The sequence below is a fragment of the Pongo abelii genome, chromosome X (assembly GCF_028885655.2).
Source record: "Pongo abelii isolate AG06213 chromosome X, NHGRI_mPonAbe1-v2.0_pri, whole genome shotgun sequence".
NCBI lineage: Eukaryota > Metazoa > Chordata > Mammalia > Primates > Hominidae > Pongo > Pongo abelii.
In genome coordinates, this window is record NC_072008.2 from 147,714,575 (window position 1) to 147,735,202 (window position 20,628).

Here is a 20,628-nt window from a genome sequence, read left to right on the forward strand (position 1 = left end):
TACTCCAGCCTGGGCAACAGAGTGAGACTCCGTCTCAAAAAAAAAAAAAAAAAAAAAGAATTGGTCAAGGAAAATGTTTATCATTAGAAAATTGAAGTCACATCATCCAGACTAATGGATGAGTGTCTTTGGCATAATTTCCAGACAAAGGCTATATGGCCAAGTCACTCCACTTTATACTGACTTGTCAAGTATGACTGGCTAGCCCAGCATTTTCCAAACTGTGTTTCGTAGAATGCTAGTATTCCATGAGACATTATTAGACACTAAAGAAATTTCCCTTCTGTAGTCAAATAATTTTGAGATTTGGTGGGTTAAACGTATTTCATTACTATAAGAGTTTCTGAACTCTTTCACATCCTAATGTGATCTGTGAATTTCCAAAAAAAATAAGATAGAGCTGATTGGCAACATATGGTTGTGCAAGTTGTGCACTGCACAACTCTAGAGGTAAATATTCACATTGTAGCCTATTATATGACACTCATTTATGTAGTGTACAACCTCTACATGGCAGGACTAGAATATAGCATGCAATATTTTCCATATATTTGACCATGGGACGTTGTCCAGAATACTTGTTAATGTCTACTAGAGCACATTTGGTTCTACGTGAACTCCACCGATGATCTGGTTCATTTTGCTACCTTTCCAGCATTCTATGTTCTAAGTAACTCGACTCCTTTTTCCCAAACAGATTGTGCTTTCTCTCACCCCTGTGAGGAAAGAACACGGTCTTTGATGTGACCCCAGCCTGAGTTCAATACCAGATCTGCCGCTTATTTACCAGCTCTGGGCCTTGGTGCTATCTGCAAAATAGAGATAGTATCATGCACATTACAGGGTGCTTGTGTGGATTAAATGAGCAAGCAAATGTAAAGTCCCAGTACAGACCCAGACACAGAGTAATACATGTTGATTATCCCTTATTTTAAATGCTTGGGACCAGAAGTGTTTCAATTTGTTGATTTTTTTGGATTTTGGAATATTTCCGTTATATTTACCAGTCAAGCATACCTAATGCAAATATCTGAAATCCAAAAAGCATTTTCTTTGAGCACCATGCTGATACTCAAAAAGTTTCAGATTTTGGAGTGTTACAGAGTTGGTGTGTTCAACCTGTATACAACAAATGTTCCTCTTCACCGTCAGTGCTTTTGCTAAAATTCCCACTGCCTGCAATGCCTTTCTGTGCTCAGTCTGTCCTTGAAGGAATATCTCATTTACAAAGCCTTCCTGATGCAGCTACTCCCTTCTTCAAACCTCTGTAGCACTTTGTAGTTCATTCAAAGGCATATTCTCTCACATTATTTCTGATAGAATAATTTTGACCAATTTCTCATCTCCCTTGCTTGAGTATGAAATCTTGAGGGCAGCAGCATTGTCTTGTTCACCTTTGATCCTCAACGGAACCTGGGATATCTTAGGTACTCAGTAGATGTTTGTATAATCTAGTGAAATAAAAATCATAAAGTAGCTGGCAGGTAGCCACAATATTTTTCACTGAAGAGGTGATGATAATAGCTCTTCTGGGCTGACTGGATGGACATTATAGTCTGGGCAAAAATTTGTCTACTGGTTTGCATAGACAGACACAGCAAATCATAAAGATACATTTTGCATAGCACAAAGAAGACACAGAGGTTTAAATTGCACGAATGTGCTGTATAATTAACATCTTCTATAGAATAAAGGCCTTGAAGCATAGAGTTGATGATTAATCTCATAACTGATTAAAAATTCAAAAATAAGGCAAATACTTTAGAACAGAGTCCCAGACTCAAAGATCGATATACATAAAATCCCTCTTCCTTAAGTTATCTTCAACTGCTAACCTATACTAAACACTAAGCTAAGCCTCTTTAGAAATTTCTATTAAGATGATGCATTTGCTTACATTACAATATGTACTGTTCTGAGTATATGTAGACAGCCCATTTTTACATCAATAAAATATGAATTATCTATACCCAGCATTATATTTTATTCAGGTTCTCATGCTAAAATATTTTTAAATGAGATATGTATGTCCAAAATAAGTTGCACATTAGCTTTTCAAGTAACAATTTTGTTATGAAGATTTAAGGTAAATGCAAACAATCTTGTAAAATGGGGCTACATTCATCAACAGGAATTAGATACTTTAGGAAGAAAATTTAAGATCAAGAACATCTTTTTAAATAATGTCAAAGGGACTTTTTACAAAAATTACCTAGTTAAGACAAACAGTTCTGTTTCTTAACAAGTGTTTTGGCCCTTGACACTTTATTTGAAGAGGAATTTATCAGAAAAGTACAAAATTATGATTGTTGAAGGTGTTGATAACTTCCATAACTGATTAATTTCTATAACAACATGATATCAAAATGCCCCCATACAATGTGTCAATAATAATAATGTATAAGCGTATAAATTGTTTTAATTTATAAATCCAGAGAGTTGCAGGCTTTATTCAATAATTTAACACTTACATTTGAAAATATATATACTGTGTGGACATAACCCTTAAAGCAAGCAAACAACTGATTATTAAGGTAGTGGTTTCAGGACAAATAAAGAAAGATGCTATGGTAATTGTTGCTGGTTTATTTATTTTATTTTATTTTTTTATTTTGAAATGGAGTTTCACTCTTGTTGCCCAGCCTGGAGTGCAACGGCATGATCTCAGCTCACTGCAACCTCTGCCTCCTGGGTTTAAGTGATTCTCTGGCTCAGCCTCCTGAGTAGCTGGGATTACAGGCGTGTGCCACCACGCCTGGCTAATTTTTATATTTTTAGGAGAGACGGGGTTTCACCATTTTGGCCAAGCTGGTCTTGAACTCCTGACCTCGTGATCCACCCGCCTTGGCCTCCAAAGTGCTGGGATTACAGGCGTGAGCCACCGCGCCCAGCCAGGACGGCCGTTATGAAAACCACCATTGACAAGGAAATTTTGGTTACTTCTGTAGCATACAACAATTTAACATAAAATGTATAATTAATAACATGCATGAGTTATTTCAGAATTATAAGAGTTTCCCATAATTTTGGAGCACATATCAATAACATTTCTATGAATACAGCCCAAAGAAAGTCAAACACCATTTTATATGTGATGATGCTTCTTGTATGATTTTTATACCAAATAAGACAAATATGTCTCTTTTGGACTTCAGAGGACTAATATCAAAAAATTAATGAGGAATCAAGTTAGAATTTGACTTTGGAAAGTTCGTCAAAGATAAAAAGTTTAAAATGCTTGATATCACGAAATAGGGTCATGGGTCATTGTAAAATAAGTCATTCATTTAACCAAAGCAGTAACTCAAAGATTTCAAAAAAAAAAAAAAGGTGAAAATCTTTATTCTTTGAGAGAGGAGGCTTAATATCCCAAACAATAAGCCCTAATAAAAACAGTATGCGGCAAATTAAATTTGTTTTTTGAAATTTTATAATAAAAGTTTAATCATCTTGACTATAAAATATAATTTCTATAAACCTTGTAAGCTTTATAATTTTGCATTAAGAAGTGAGTTAATGCTCCAGGAAAACCTTGTTAAACTGACACAGCAACCTAGATACTGGTTTTGCTTTAGTGTGCCTTTGATATTAATGGTTAATTCCTAGAGAAACTGAACTACTTTTCTCTTAATATCAGCCCTTACCATCTCATATGCCCACCTCTTCCACGATAGTCTTTGGGCCTTGAGGAGTTGAATAGTTTTCATTTCTGGCCCTGCATCTCAGGAACGCAGTTTACTTTGATTAGCATCTTCTACTGGGCCTGAACATAAGGCTATAATTGCTGTCATTGTTTAAGATATAGCAGAACTTGGTGTCCTTTTGAGACCCAGAAGTCAAAGCCCTGCAACTCAATGGCACAAGGACTTTAAAAGCACATACAGAAAGTTCCACAGATGTAATAACCTTAAGTAAAAAAATTTTTATGTTTTTTTTCTAAGCAATCCAGAAGTTTATAATAATGACATAGGAATTATTTCAATAAAATGTAAAATCTCTTAGGCCAGTTACCAATAAGCAAAGTAAAAGACCATCTGCAAGTGTACGGAATATTATCTTGGAAGAAAACACTTTTTTAGACCTTTAAGAAAAAATTTTTGGCCTGTCATAGTGGCTCATGCCTGTGATCGTAGCACTTTGGGAGGCTGAAGCAGGTGGATCACTTGAGGTCAGAAGTTCGAGACCAGCCTGGCCAACACGGTGAAACCCTGTCTCTACTACAAATACAAAAATTAGCTGGGCGTAGTGGCAGGAGAACTGCTTGAACCTGGAAGGGGGAGGTTGCAGTGAGTCAAGATTGTGCCACTGCACTCCAGCCTGGGTGACAGAGTGAGACCCCACCTCAAAAAAAAAAAAAAAAAAAGAAAGAAAAAAAAAACATTTTTAGCATCAGGCCACAACAAACAGAACACGAAAGAAAAAAAAAACTTATATGAGCTGAAAATGAGTTGAAAGAGAGAGTTATTATTTTGCCCCTTTTAAAAGGGGAGAGTAAACTGAAAATGGTGAGATGTGATGAAAGTTAAACTTTGAGTTTAAAAAATTAAAATCTTTTAATTTATTAAGAGTAAATCAATCCCTTAAGAAAATTTTATTGTTCCGATGAATTTTTTAGTGTTTTTTTATATCAGAACCTAAATCTGGAAAGACTATTATAAATAATTTCCCTTTAATTATAGACAACTTTATACAAATCATTTATGACAGCTTGGACTTTCTGTTTTATCCCTTCCTGTTTCTTTATTCCTCTGAGATATAGTTTTGCTCTGTCGCCCAGGCTAGAGTCGTGCAGTGGCGCCATCTCGGCTCCCTGCAACCTCCGCCTCCCACGTACAAGCAATTCTCCTGCCTCAGCCTCCGGAGTAGCTGGGACTAGAGGCACGTGCCACCACACCTGGCTAACTTTTGTATTTTAGTAGAGACACGGATTTGCCACGTTGGGTTAGCAATATTTTAAGCAAAACGTTAAACAGATTAGTTTCCTATTAGTTTGGTTTATGCAGTTAATTCCTGTCCTGCTTTTTATCAGAAACCTGCATTCAGAGCTTTATAGCTGATTATAAAACCACCCTTTGAAGAGGACTAAAACAAGACAACCATTGTTTATGGATGACAAAAAGTTTTAGGGTAGCCATAGTTAAAGACACAGTTGACGAAGATATCTGTTACCTCTGTGGCACACAATAATTTTAACAAAACAATTATAATGATTACTGATAATGTACACTAAGATATATTAGAATTATAGGAATCTATCATAACTTTGGAACACATACCAATAGCATATTTATACGACTATAGCCCAAAGAAAGCCAAATACCATTTTATATTTGACAATGCTTCCTGTATGATTTTATATCAGATAAGCCAAATTTTACCATTGTATTAGTGTGCTATTAATGTTAAACTCCCTTTTTAATAAAACCTTGTAGACGCATTTACCCAATTTTCATGTTTGACCATAAGGTAAGATTTTTATAGACCCTTTTTAACCGTTTATAATTTTTGTTAAAGAGCAGGTTAGTGCTTTAACAGAAACCCATTGTGCTTTTATTTTAATGCTCAATTTACAGAAAAACTGAATGATACCCCTTTAACTTTAGCCAGTATGTATACACACGAAATTTTCTTTACAATTAACCTTCCCAAACTTGCTTAAACCTTTAAAACAATTTTTTAACCTTTTAATGTAGGCAAAAATCCACATTCTTAAGCCTCCTTATAATCTTTTTACCAAAAGTATATTTTACTTTCCTTACACACCTTGCTCATAAACTATTTCTTCAGTAGTTTTAAATACATGTTACACTGCTAACTTTTAGCAACATTTACTTTTGATGAAAACCTTGGTAAGTTTGGGAATTTAATTACGTACTAGGTGTAGGGCCTAGGACCTAGACAGAAGTGCGGATAAGGTCTGGCTTATTCCAGCATTTAACTCCATGTGTCCTAGGTTTTATTTAGCTGCAAAGCAGGCAAGTTGTACAGCTAAGAGTTAGAGTGAAATTTTATACAGCATTCAGGAGGCCTAATTACTTTTAAATTGTACGACATTTCTTGCACAAATTCCCTTTTATAAAATTTTTCACGACTTTCACAGACAATTTCTGACATGCCTTAACTTTCTGACTTGTTGTAAAGTCATCCCTTTTTTTAAACAACAGTTAATTTACTTTAGGACAAAAATTTACCATATAAGATTCTTTCTTATACAAATTATCTTTTCCTTAATGTTAAAGATGATAACAGTTCTTTCCCAAAACAAATTTCCTTCATGTCTGTGGACTAGACTGCCTAAGGCCACAAGGTTAGAAGTTAGGATATTTTACTAAATAGTTTAAGATATAGCTATCTTCATTAAACCAATATGAGTGCTTTATTTCTTTAAAAAATTACACAGCAAAACTTGCTGTACCAGTAAGTTTTAAAGATTAAAGTTGTGAGAATTGAAAGGTCCCACAGCTTTTACTTTTTCCTTCAAAATATTTGATTTAACTGCTTTTTTTTGGCCAATTAATTAGAGTTCTTTTAACAGACATTGCACACATAAAACATATATAGCCACACAGACAATCAGAAGAAGATTTAGTAGTTATAAGATTTTTTTTCTGCTAATTTTCCAATTGGATTTTTGGCCTTTGGGTGAGGCCTTTTAAGAACAGGGCTAAGAAAACAGTTTCTAGGGCCTATTAAACTTAAGTACAGTTGGAAGACAAAGATAGATTTTTGAGAGGTACTTATTTATCTTGAAGTCTAGGGGTTTCATAAGGAAAACAGAGATTTTTCCCAAAACGGGATTTGTGGCACCTTTTTTGTTTTCCCAAGGAGTCCCAGGCCACCAGGAGTCATTTTAGGGTCTTTCATACATGCACCAAGAGTGGCAAGACAGAGTGGAGAAAAGTAACTCAGTTGACCAGGAAAAAACCTTTTCCAGGAAAACAAAATTTATGAAGAGAAAAACATAAACGCGGCTGGGCATGGTGGCTCACGCCTGTAATCCCAGCACTTTTGGAGGCCGAGGCGGGCGGATCTAGAGGTCAGGAGTTCCGAGACCAGCTGGGCCAACATAGTGAAACCCCGTCTCTACTGAAAATACAAAAATTAGCCGGGTGTGGAGGCACGTGCCTGTAGTCCCAGCTACTTGGCAGGCTGAGACAGGAGAATCGCTTGAACCCAGGAGACGGAGGTTGCAGTGAGCTGAGACCACGCCATTGCACTCCAGCCTGGGTTACAGAGTGAGACACCATGTCAAAAAACAAAACCAAACCAGACAATGAAACCCATAAAGCCTTTTTGAGTATACTTATAGCTTTGATTTGTGACAAATGAGACATAGAGAAAGGGACATGAACACGAGCAAGGCCTTCAGCCCCAGCCACTTCCTGGAGAGGGAGAATGGGTTAAACGGAGTAAAAACAATGGGTTAAAAGTTTCAGAGAAGGGAGAGACCTGAGGAGGGAGAGTTTTTATTAGGAAGAAAGATTTTATGAGAGGTGCAAGCGTGACACAGAGAGGGTGGGGATTGATGGTAGAAGTAGAAGAAAGCCTGAATATGGAGAACCTCATGCCATTGCCATTCCTGGTTATGAAGTTGTTAAGGTTCTTGAAAATGTTCAAGTTAAAGGTGCCATTTTCGGGCCATCGGCTGTCATTATCTAATGTGTATCGGGGCCAGGCCGTGTTACCATAAAAGACTAAACGCTTAAGCCAAGTTTGACGAGGTTGTGAAGGAGACAGTACAGTGGAGAGGGTGTAGAAATGTGGGATTGTTTGGCTTGCAAGTGGACTGGCGAGAAGAAGCCAAGGGTGTGTCTGTTTTTGTTCTAGGCATCCCCAGACAAAAGACAGAGACCCAGAGTCCTCTTTCTAAAGAGGACAGTCAAGCTGAGAAGAAACTGGACGTCCCCAAGATTTCCTCTAGCTTAGTCCCACCGGTCCTCTGAGGACTGGGATGGCAGACCTGAATTTTCCCGGGTCCTGCGAGAAAGCCAGGGGAGGGCAGATCTTACCAGTCAGCTGGACTAGTATCCAATGTTGGATGTTCCAGTTGGAATCGCCAAAGGGGCTCTTGGACTGCAGCCGCACGAGGAAGAGAGAGAGAGAGAAAGAGAGAGAGAGAGAAAAGGGAGGATGAGGGAAAAGTGAAGTGAGAGAAAAAGATGGGGTGGGTGGCCAGAGACCCATAGGATTCAGGAATTAACTCCGGATGAGCTGTCGTTGCCCACTGCTTCCTGGGTTGCAAGAGAGCCTCTGCCCCCAGCACCTGTCCCGGGTTTCAGCACCAAATGTAAGAGTTAAAGAAAGAAGAGAGAAACATGAAACACAGCTTTACAGTTAAAGACAGGTTTATTTTAGAAAAAACATGAGAGGGGATTCTGGTAGATTTTTGGTGAGGAGCTCTTTTTTTTTTTTTTTTTTTTTTACAGACTAAGAGTCTATATTGGTTTTAGGGTGAGGGGGCTTATCACAAGCTTGGAATGTTTCTGTGTGGGGAAGAAGTTTACGGTGGGGTTGGATAGTCTCTGGGTGGAGGGGAGGTTATCTTGGGGCTGGCATCTTCCTGGCCAGGGTGGGGTTATCTTGGGGCTAGCTTGTCTCTGGTCGGGGAGGAGTCTGGAATGTTTCTGGTTGGAGATGTTATTTGTGGTTTATGGTCATGCTGACCTTAGCCATTAGGCTGATGCCCTTTGGATCTTGGCAGTTTTTGATTAAGGTGAATTTTAAAATGACAGAGCTTGTTCAAGATGGCAATACTCCTGCTTTGTCAGTGATGTCCTAAGCCTCTAGCCCCTGATGCCTTGGTATCGTCACTGATTGCAAAAGCTATGCCATGCCTAATGTGCATTTTCAGGAAGGAACAATTAGCATGTTTCTGAGTTTGGAGACCTGGATTCTTGCAAGAGACTATGGGTTCCTATGATCCTATGGTCTCTTCCAGCTTTAATATTCTATGATAAACTGATGTCCAATGCTTTCTCTATTGCAAAAATCTGGCCAGACGTGGTGGCTCACACTGTAATCCCAGCACGTTGGGAGGGCGAGGCAGGTGGATCACACGGTCAGGAGATCAAGACTGTCCTGGCTAACATGGTGAAACCCCATCTCTACTAAAAATACACAAAATTACCCGGGCATGGTGGCACGCGCCTGTAGTCCCAGCTGCTCAGGAGGCTGAGACAGAAGAATTGCTTGAACCCGGGAGACAGAGGCTGCAGTGAGCCGAGATCACACCACTGTACTCCAGCCTGGATGTCAGAGCTAGACTCTGTTGCAACAACAACAAAAAAATGTGTGTGTGTGTGTCTGTGTGTGTGTGTATATATACATATGTCTGTGTGTGTGTGTGTGTTTATATATATAAAACTCGGTTCTGGTTGTTTGATGTCATGAATTTTCACATCCTATTATACTCACTAGTAATAGTTTGTAATTACCGAACACACATTATGTACTAGGCTCTGTGCTAAAAGCTTAAATATATTAATTAATTTGTTTTTCACAACAATCCTGAGAAGTAGGTGCTAGCATTTTTTCCATTTTTCATACGAAGAATCTAAGACTCAGAGGAGTTAAGAAACTTGACCTAGATCACCCAACTAGGAAGTAGCAGAATTCAGATTTGATCACCAAACTGCTTTCTACAATGGCTGAACTAAGTTACATTCCCATAAACAGTGTATAGGCGTTCTCTTGTCATTTCTTTCAAGGCAGCAGGTTTCTTTCTGGCCTAGGGTGTGTCTAGAAATGTTATCTAGGAGCTAGTGTCTGGAACAGGGGCTTCACAACCCCGACCAGTGCCCTGTCCCGCTGTAGTTGAGCTGGTATTCAAGATGCAAGAAAAAAAACGCTCCTCACTATTCCATCTCCTCAAGTGGAAGGAGGGGGTCTTTTATGGAGCCGCTAGCTGGGCAGTCTGGGGCTAGGGCAGGGGTGACACCAGCACTCACTTGGCTGCCCCAGCTGGTATCTCAGTAGGTCATGTGCACCCCTCCACATACCCGCCACAATCCACTGCCTCTGGGCCCAATTCTATGCTAGAACTCACCTACAAGTTACAGATCTTATGGCCTAGACTGCCTTTAAGGTTTTCTGCGAAACCTGGAACAGTTTAGCCTTTAGTGGCAAGGTTTGCAGAAACTCAAGTTCTGATTCCTGGGATGGATAATTGCCCTCTGGCTAGAGGTGGTTTAAATGCTCCCTTCCCAGATGGGAGTCAGCTAAGTTTGGTCTGGTTTTCCTTTCTCCTGTAAGAGACAGCACTGAGTTCAGTGACCCACAACTGCTCTGCTCTTGCTCTTCCAGCTTCCAGAGATGCTCTTTACACCACACGGCCACTGCCTAGGGTAGGGAAGGGGTGGGGTCAGCGATTCAAGACTGTTTATTCTAACTCTTCAGTGCCTCTTTTAGTGATACAACCAGGTACTATGAGAGTTTCCCTGATTTGGGGTTCTTATGGAGGTGTTTTCTACTATGTGGATAGTTGTTAAATTTGTGTCCTTGCGAGGGGGGCTGATCTGTGCAGCCTTCTATTCTGTTTTTCTTGCTCCGCCTCTCTCAGCTTAGTTTTGGTTTTTGTTTGTTTGTTTGTTTTTCCTCTGCAATGCCTAAGGCTAGAGAATGTGATCCCATATTACTATCCTAAATATGAAAAATTCTTTAATGTCACGTGCTGGATGGAAATATTAGTTTGCAATGAGAAATACCTTCAATTGTACATATCAAAGAGTAAGAAAAAAAGCATTGGGATTTTTTGGTTTTACCTTGTGGTCCGACAACTTGAAAGAATATTCTTTTATTCCAAAGATGGTATGTGGGGGATTTTGTTCTGGAAATCAGTGCTAGGTATTTAGGTATTTGGTTGGAGAAAAGAAAACTGATTTTTGTCTATTGATATTTAGTATATTTTACTTTTTCATGTTATCAATGACAATGTTATGACTTAGCAAACAACAGTTACAAATAACTAAAATTGTAATTGCTCCTGCATTTTTATTTAACTCCCTCGTGTATCCTGAGAAGACCTTCTTGTTTTACCTAATTATCTCTCCAACATCCCCTGAAATCTCAACAGGTAGACACTATGTGAAGGTCAATTCAAAGACAGAAACTAAAACCCCATCCACGGGTGACTCCATGCTGAATCCCTGTGGTGTCTTTTCCCGCTAACCGATGTGTATCTATCAAGCAGTTTTCTTGTTCACTATAAATATTATACTGTTTGACATTTTAAGAAACATTGTCATCAAAATCTATAGCCTTAATTAAATGATGAATTTCAGGAAATTATCATGCAAAATGGAAGGGTTATGAAGCCGATAATAGACACACTCTCCTAAAAATGATCTTACCACATCACGCCTAACCCTTCTCACCACCTTACAGTTCACATTCCATGGAAAGAGTGCCTCATACTTAAGAGTGTTTTACTTTCCTTTTCCCAAGTCATGGCGATTTTGATATTCACACTTTGCGGACATCAACACATTTCTAAAGCATCCTTATCTTGATTAAAGACTGTCGAGGTCATGAAAACAGTCACATAAATATTTCAGATGCATTGAAAATTTTGTTTTAGAATTGGCTTTTCAATCATTTCATTACAAGCAGTGCTTTCCTGCCGTTTACTTACTCCTACATCTACTATCTTCTTTTGTATTGTGCTTTGTGTTTTACAGAACATTTACTCTTTATAAAGCATATATTTCTAACCTAGGAAAATATCAAATGGAAAGGGGATGGGAATACCTTTGATATGTACATTCAGCAGAACTATGTGCTGCCGGGTACAGTTGCGTGAACATATACACATCTCCACTTCCTGTGAGATAAAATTTTAAGAAGAAAATTTTCTTTAGGAATCAGTCCTCCCCCAGGCCTTATTTACAATGTCTGGCTTACTGTCAACCTGTGGGTCTGTCCACCAACCCTACAGGACCTCAAATCCCTCCCTTCTCAAATGCCTACCTCTTCCCTTCCCTTCCCGCCCACCGTCAGAAAACAGGCAGAGATAGACACAGCCATCAGCTTCTCAAACTTCATTTTATTATTATCATAGCCGTTGGGGGTGAGGATTTGTCCAATTTCTCCATGTTTCACCACCGCTCCCCAGCTGCTCACGATCCTTCAGATTGTTATGGATCTTCTGCCTGCACTGATGGGTCTTCTTACTCCTTGGCAGGTGTTTCCACATCCACCTCCATCATCTCTTCGTATGTCTGCACTGGATTGATTGCGTTCTCTCGGTGGTTCTCCAGCTGAGTTGAATATATTTTCTTAACGTTCCTGTAGCGAACCTTTACTCTTATTTTTTTAAGAACCGGTTGGGGGGCTGAGTCCCTCTCTGGTTGGGGGGGCTGAGTCCCTCTCTGGTTGGGGGGGCTGAGTCCCTCTCTGGTTGGGGGGGCTGAGTCCCTCTGTGGTTGGGGGGGCTGAGTCCCTCTCTGGTTGGGGGGGCTGAGTCCCTCTGTGGTTGGGGGGGCTGAGTCCCTCTGTGGTTGGGGGGGCTGAGTCCCTCTGTGGTTGGGGGGCTGAGTCCCTCTGTGGTTGGGGGGCTGAGTCCCTCTGTGTTTGGGGGGGCTGAGTCCCTCTCTGGTTGGGGGGCTGAGTCCCTCTCTGGTTGGGGGGCTGAGTCCCCCTGTGGTTGGGGGGCTGAGTCCCTCTCTGGTTGGGGGGCTGAGTCCCCCTGTGGTTGGGGGGCTGAGTCCCTCTCTGTTTGGGGGGCTGAGTCCCTCTCTGGTTGGGGGGCTGAGTTCCCCTGTGGTTGGGGGGCTGAGTCCCTCTCTGGTTGGGGGGCTGAGTCCCTCTCTGGTTGGGGGGCTGAGTCCCTCTCTGGTTGGGGGGCTGAGTTCCCCTGTGGTTGGGGGGCTGAGTCCCTCTCTGGTTGGGGGGCTGAGTCCCTCTCTGGTTGGGGGGCTGAGGTCCCCTGTGGTTGGGGGGCTGAGTCCCTCTCTGGTTGGGGGGCTGAGTCCCCCTGTGGTTGGGGGGCTGAGTCCCTCTCTGGTTGGGGGGCTGAGTCCCTCTCTGGTTGGGGGGCTGAGTTCCCCTGTGGTTGGGGGGCTGAGTCCCTCTCTGGTTAGGGGGCTGAGTCCCTCTCTGGTTGGGGGGCTGAGTTCCCCTGTGGTTGGGGGGCTGAGTCCCTCTCTGGTTGGGGGGCTGAGTCCCTCTCTGGTTGGGGGGCTGAGTTCCCCTGTGGTTGGGGGGCTGAGTCCCTCTCTGGTTGGGGGGCTGAGGTCCCCTGTGGTTGGGGGGCTGAGGCCCTCTCTGGTTGGGGGGCTGAGTCCCTCTCTGGTTGGGGGGCTGAGTCCCTCTCTGGTTGGGGGGCTGAGTTCCCCTGTGGTGTCTCCTGCGTCTGCAAAGAAAACAGGGAGATGCCAGGAGGACATTATTTTGGGTGAACAGGATAGAGACTGGACAGCAAGGGGGGCTTCCTGAGAAGTAGGAATGCAGGTTGAGGAAGGGGTTTGATCCAGAGAAGAACAAGGTTGAATCACAGAGTAGGGATCTATGGGGAAGAAGAAGAGGAGCTATGGGTAGGGTCATCTGTTAGTCCAAACTGCACCATTTTGTAAGTTCTTTGCTATTTTGCAGACCTTGGTCAAAGTGAAACATCCCACGGGTGTTCAGGCCATTAGAAACATCCTGCCTAACCACCTGTCCACAAGGCGGACAAAGGCCCAAATAAAGAAACATCCCTATCATATCTTGCTTGGCAAAGTTCTAAGGAACACCACAATGATATTCCACCAGAAAAAGGGCCAAACCACCTGATCATAAGAACATCTTATCAATATCCTGCCGGGCAGCAAGCCATACTGCCCAGGCCCCTCCCACCCATACCTATAAGCACCCCAGCCTGTAAGCGGCGGTGGGCTCTGGCATTAAGCGGGTCCCCCACTTCCACAATTGTCTGCAATATTCCTGTGCTGCTGTTTGAGCCGCCCCCGCTGTGTGTGTCTGTCTTTCACCCTCGCCTTCGCTTCAAAACCTAACAATCTTACCTCCTCATTTTGGTAGTTCGTGTCACAGGGGCTCTTCCTCTTCTCCCCACTGGTGCTGGGATGTTCGTCATCCATAGTATGTACTATCTTTTTGTCTACAGTAGGCTTTTGTAGCTTTTGAATCTTCCCAGTGAGATGGCCCAAAGCCCTTGCACTTCCTATATATACCCTCCTGGTGACAAGGCAAAGCCACACCCTTGAGCTTTGTTTGGTCATACAGGCAGTGTCCCAGTCAATGGCAGCCCTAGGGTGGCTTGGACATCACAAAGCCCCACTGGTGACCACTCCCTGGGCTTGCGGGTGAGGGGTGACGGGGTGTAGAGCAAACCAAATGCTGTTGTTGTTTCAGCATCCCCTGAAGATGCATCCCAAAGCGATCTGCTGCCGCTCCTCATTTCTCCATGTTTAATGTTCACGGTTCACATGGAAGTCAGAGGATGATTCCTTCAAGCCCTTCCCCACAGCCATTCCTATTAAGTGATTCATTCTTTTGTCTTCCAGCCCTCACCACGACTTAGTATTTTCGATGTCTCACCTCAAATCCCCCAAGCTAGTGTGGCTACATTTATTTATTGGCAGAGATGTGAATTATCCCATTTCCCTCCTACAGTTCCTTTACATGCACCTTGAAGACCATTTACTTTTGGGCTACTGCCAGGCAAATTTCAACCCATGTTCTTTTTCCCAATGTCCATGTAGTTCTTTTAAGTTTCCTATTTCCAATCTGAAATAATGGCCTTCAGTCTGTCAAAACTTTAGTGAATAAACATTCTTTCCCGTGTATCCTAGTCTTGTTTCAAATCAGGGACGTATGTTCATAGTAAATGTAGTATCCCAACATGAATTCTACCAGTATGTGGGGTGGGGGAAGGAGTAAATATTCAAGTGCTGGAAGTTGTTCTGAGTATGTACCTGCAGGATACTACAATCTAAGACTAACATGAGGGTACAAGCTTCAAGTCTTGGTGGCTTCCACGTGGTATTAAGCCTGGAGATGCACCGAGGGTAAGAGTTGAGGCTTGGGAGGCTCTGCCTAGATTTCAGAAGATGTATGGAAATGCCTGGATGTTCAGGCAAAAGTATGCTGCAGGGTTGGATCCCTCATGAAGGACCTCTACTAGGGCAATGTAAAGGGGAAATCTGGGGTTGGAGCCCTGACACAGAATCTCCACTGGGTCACTGCCTAGTGGAGCTGTGAGAAAAGAGCCACTGTCCTCCAGCCTCCGGAATACTAGATCCACTGACGGCGTGCACTGTGAACCTGGAAAAGCCACAGGAACACAATGCCAGCCTGTGAAAGCAGTCATGGGGCTGTACCCGGCAAAGTCACAGGGGTGGAGCTGCCCAAAGCCTTGGGAGCCCACCTTTTGCATCAGTGTGTCCTAGATGTGAGACATGGAGTCAAATGAGATTATTTCAAAGGTTTAAGATTTAATGACTGCCCTTCTGGGTTTTGGACTTGCATGGGGCCTATAGCCCCTTTGTTTTGACAAATTTCTTCTTTTTGGAATGGGAGCATGTACCCAATGCCTTTATCCCCATCATATCTTGAAGGTAATTAACTTGCTTTTGATTTTACAGGCTCATAGGTGGAAGAGACTTGCCTTCTCTCAGATGAGACTTTGGACTTGGACTGTAGTCTTAATGCTGGAATGAGTTAAGACTTTGGGGGACTGTTGAGATGGGATGATTGTATTTTTCAATGTGAGAAAGACATGAGATTTGGGAGGGGCCAGGGGCAAAACAAGATGGTTTGATTCTGTCTCCCCATCCAAATCTCATGTCAAATTGTAATTTCTAGTGTTGGAGGAGGGGCCTGGTTGGAGGTGAGTGGATCATGGGGGTTGTATCTAATGGTTTAGCATCATCCCCCTAGTGCTGTCACATAGTAGAGTTCTCACAACTCTACTACGGTTGTTTGATCTGGTGTAGCACTTCCCCTTTGCTCTCTCTCTCTCTCTCTCTCTCTCTCCTGCTCCACCATGGTAAGATGTGCTTGCTTCCCCTTCACCTTCTACCGTGATTATAAGTTTCCTAAGGCCTCTCCAGCCATGCTTCCTGTATAGCCTGCTAAATTCTGAGTCAATTCAGCCTCTTTTCTTCATAAATTACCCAGTCTCAGGTATGTCTCTATAGCAAGAGAACAAACTAATACAATAACTTTATCAAAAAGAAAAAAACGTGTTTTCTCTGAGAAATCTACCATTAAAAAACTGAATGAAAAGCAACGAGCTGAAAGAAAATATTTGCCAATCTGACAGAAAACTTTTATCTGGCATATACATATAAAGACTTTTTAGAAATCAATTAAAACATTCAAACAGCAAATATGTGAACAGACATGAACAAAGAAGATATGTGGATGGCAAATGAACATATAAAAAGATGTCATTAAGAAAATGCAAATGAAATCCACGAAGTGATACCCCAACACTTCTGTTAAGATGGAAAAAGAACAGCAATAACAACAACCAGGAAACACCAGGTGCTGGCAAGGAGGCAGAACAACTGGGTTCCGCATGCATTGCTCGTGGGGATGCAAAATGGTACACCCTCTTGATAACAGTTTGGCAGTTTCTAGAAGTGAAGTTTACACTCACTCTATAGACCAGCAATCCTACCTCTATTATATTTACCCTTGGAATTTACCTAAGTGAATTATATTCACAAAATAACTGTTCATGAATGTTTAGTATTATCTTTATTCAAAATCACCATAAACTGTAAACAACATAAATGCCTTCAATTGGAGAACTGATAACCAGAATGTAGTACAGCTATATAATGGAATAATACCTAGCATTGAATAGTTTAAAAACTAGTAATACAAGCAAGTTGAATGATTGTCTAGAGAAATATGATGACTGAAAAAAAGACAATCTCAAAAGAACATGTATTGTAGGATTCCATTTCTATAACATTCTTAAAAAGTGAAAACTATAAGAAGGAGAACACATCCATGACTGCCAGGGGCTCGGGGTGTGCAGAGAGTTTAACAGTAAAGAGTTTCTCAAGACAACATGAGACAATGTGAGGGGGGTGATGGAACTGTTGTGTATCCAGATTGTGTTGTGGTTACATAAATCTAAACATGGGTTATAATTCATAAAACTGTACATGCATAAAAGTTAATTGTACAGTGTGTTAATTATAGATAATCACACAGGTAAGACTCAAGTTGAGGATCGCTCAGTATGTGAAAGAATGTGATGCTTCTTGAGGAAAGTCTACACAATATCTCACAGTCTAAGCTCCATGAGGGAAGGGACCATAGCTTAAAGCCATGTACCACTAGTAATGACTGTCATCCCTGGAGCAAAGTTGGTGTTTACTACATGTTTGTAGACTGAATAAATAAGTACTGAAGTCTGTTGTGGCCACTTTATTCCTTCTTTGCCTATTCTGAGACTTTTTAGGTAATATTATTTAATCTATCTCAAATATAGGGGCCAGAAACCAAATTGGAACAGATATAAATCACTTTAACATCTGAGGCAACAAAGTTTTCTATACATTTTTCCATTCCTAGCAAAAATATAAGTCCCTCTTAAAAGAAAAAATAAGTGAATAGATAGATCACTGTTTGGTAGATTGAGGCTAAGGAATCTATTAGACAACGCAAGAACAGGTGTTGAAGCGGCAGTTGAATCTCTAGAAGAGAGAGCTGATCTGTAGATTCAGATGTGTGGGTTTGGTGGCAATGGAGGTCAGCAAATAAATTAGAGGAACTGGTCAAATCTGAACAGTAACAATGACAAGTGGATCCAGGGCAAATGACTAGGAAACATAAACTTTTAAAATGATAGCAGAGACAGTAGAATCTCAGAGTTTGAAATAGAATTGACCTCAGAGAGAAACAGAAAACCAGGAGACAATGGTGTCACATAAACAAGGACAAAGTCGTGTCAAGAACACGGTAGTCACAGTGGCAATGACTGCAAAAATGTCTGTAGACGGAGAGAATGAGGACAAAAGAAGGTGTGATGTTCCCGGGGCCTGTCGGGGGGTGGGAGGCTAGGAGAGGGATAACATTAGGAGAAATACCTAATGTAGATGACAGGTTGATGGGTGCAGCAAACCACCATGGCACGTGTGTACCTATGTAACATAACTGCACGTTCTGCACATGTACCCCAGAACTTAAAGTATAATTAAAAAAAAAAGAAGGTGTGATGTTCACTGATTATCAGAAAAAGTTCCAACTATTAATTTTCTATTGTGTGCCTATTTTATTCAGGAAAGGTAATGTTCTTTAAATTAGAAAGAATAGAACAGACAGTTTAAGAAGGGAATTCCCAACCCAGATCAACAAAAAGGTAGCAGGAGATTATCTGACTATTTACTAAAAATGTAAGCCTTTGGGTCCAGCCTAATGAAATCCCCAGTGTGAAAAGACCTTACAGGTATGATTTCAGTCACTGTCAGTAATTTTTGACGTGGCTTGTAAAACTGGAGAGAGATGCTCACAGAATGAGGAGAGACGAAGGTTGCTTAGAATTTCAAGAAAAAGAAACAATTGAAGATGTATACAATAACACTGTTTGGCCCTGAATCCTGACAAGGTGTTTGGTAGCAGGAGAAGTCAGAGATCACTCCAGGTTTTAGGACCAGGTCACTTCTTGATGATGAGAATATTTTTTAAAATACAGAATCTAGACAACAATTTGGAAGGAAAGGTGAAGGGTGTCATTTTGGCATCTCAGGGTTGAGCTGAAGCTTGGCTGTGCAAATGTAAACGCTGGAGGCAAGAACTGCCACTCAGCTGGAGTTTCATACCGTGGGTGGTTGGCGGGGGGGTCCTGGGAGGGATGATATTTTATGTAATGGCATTTTTTAAATTTTTCAAAAGTAGTAAAAGGAGAATATCACTGGGCCAGGAACTGAACTTTGCACAGTGCTTAGCATGAGTAGTGGGAGAGAAAATGATGCTCAGGAGAGGCGATGGAGAACCAGAAACATGAAGTGTCAGGGCAAAGGTCAGAGCAGGAAGGAGTCCCGCGAGCATACCATCCTCTCGTACTCACCCACCCCTGACATTACACAAGTTATCTCCTCTGCCTGGGATACCCTTCTCCCACACTGCATCCCAATCACCAGGTTAACGTCTGTTCCTCCATACATCTGCAGCGTAGGTGTCATTATTTCCAGACAATCCTCCCTGGACCTCCTCCCTACCACTTCCTCACAAATTCATAATAATAGCCACTCCCGTGCTATTCATCTATTGTGTTTGTACAAGTGCACACAAGACCATAAATTGGCTTTGAGATAAGGATGTATATCAGGTCTCTCCGTGGCTTGGAAATGTCTGTCTTCTCACCTTGTGTCTTCACATCATCTTCCTTCTATGCATTTCTCTCTGGCCAAATTTAATTTTTTTTATTTTTATATATTTTTTTGAGACAGAGTCTCACTCTGTCACCCAGGCTGGAGTGCAGTGGCATGATCTCGGCTCACTGCAACCTCCGCCTCCCAGGTTCAAGAAATTCTCCTGCCTCAGCCTCCCGAGTAGCTGGGATTATAGGTGCCTGCCACCACACCCAGCTAATTTTTGTATTTTTAGTAGACACAGGGTTTCATCATGTTGGCCAGGCTGATCTCGAACTCCTGACCTCAGGTGATCTGCGCACCTCAGCCTCCCAAAGTGCAGTGATTACAGGCGTGAGACACTGTGCCCGGCCCCAGATTTCCATTTTCTATAAGGACACCCATCACATTGAATCTCATTTAACATGATTAACTCTGTAAAGCAGAGGTTTCCAACCTCCAGGCCATGGACCAGACCGGTTCGTGGCCGGTTAGAAACTAGGCCGCACAGCAGGAGGTGAGTGTTTGGTGAGCGAGCATTACCAGCGGCATTAGATTCTCACAGGAGCATGAAATCTATTGTGAACTGCACATGTGAGGAATCTAGACTGTGCTCTCTTTATGAGACTCCAAGTAACGCTTGATGATCTGAGGTGGAACAGTTTCCTCCTGAAACCATTTTCCCACCTGTCCGTGAAAATGTTGTCTCTCACGAAACCGGTCCCTGGTGTCAAAAAGGTTGGGAATCACTGCTGTAAAGAATGTATGTCTAAATAAAGACATATTTTGAGTTACCGGGAGTTAAAACTTCAACATAAGAATTTCAGCAGACACAGTTCAACTCCTAACACCGTCTAAACCAGGGCTGTGCAATCTTTCGGCTTCCCTCAACCACATTGGAAGAGGAATCGGCTTGGGCCACACAGAAAATACACTAACACTAATGACAGCTGAGGAGCTTTAAAACAATAATCAAAAGAAAACCTCATAATGTTTTAAGAAAGTTTACAAATTTGTGTTGGGCCACATTCAAAGCCGTCCTGGGCCACACGTGGCCCATGGGCTGCGGGTTGGACAAGGTTGGTCTAAACCTACCTTTATTGCCTACAAACATAGCAACAACAAGATATGCATGATGATGGTCTACACCCAGACCTGAAATCCTCTGCATTTTATGTGAAATAAAGATAGAGAACACTGGCATAGCCTCATCCATACACAGTGAGCAAACACAAAACCAAAGGAATCTTGGCACTGCAGCCTCTTCTGTAAATGCACGCATGCAATAGACTCATTCCTGACTTCATCCATTACTCAATTCACA

General features: G+C 41.7%; 1 protein-coding gene and 1 pseudogene across 2 annotated transcripts; one reads left to right on the forward strand and one right to left on the reverse strand.

Moving 5' to 3' along the window:
- LOC112130972 (melanoma-associated antigen C3-like) overlaps positions 1–20,628 on the forward strand; it is a 644,458-nt pseudogene that overhangs the window by 269,030 nt on the left and 354,800 nt on the right.
- LOC134760884 (proline-rich protein 2-like) lies at positions 12,023–14,407 on the reverse strand. Of its 2 annotated transcripts, none has more exons than XM_063721064.1 (2): positions 13,998–14,407; positions 12,023–12,254 (listed from the first exon to the last, which is right to left on the reverse strand). In XM_063721064.1, the coding sequence occupies exons 1-2, from the start codon at positions 14,211–14,213 to the stop codon at positions 12,165–12,167; spliced, it is 306 nt and encodes a 101-aa protein (XP_063577134.1). In that variant the 5' UTR covers positions 14,214–14,407; the 3' UTR covers positions 12,023–12,164. The 2 variants fall into 2 exon arrangements, with proteins under 2 accessions (XP_063577134.1, XP_063577133.1); XM_063721063.1 differs by having other exon boundaries at positions 12,023–13,348.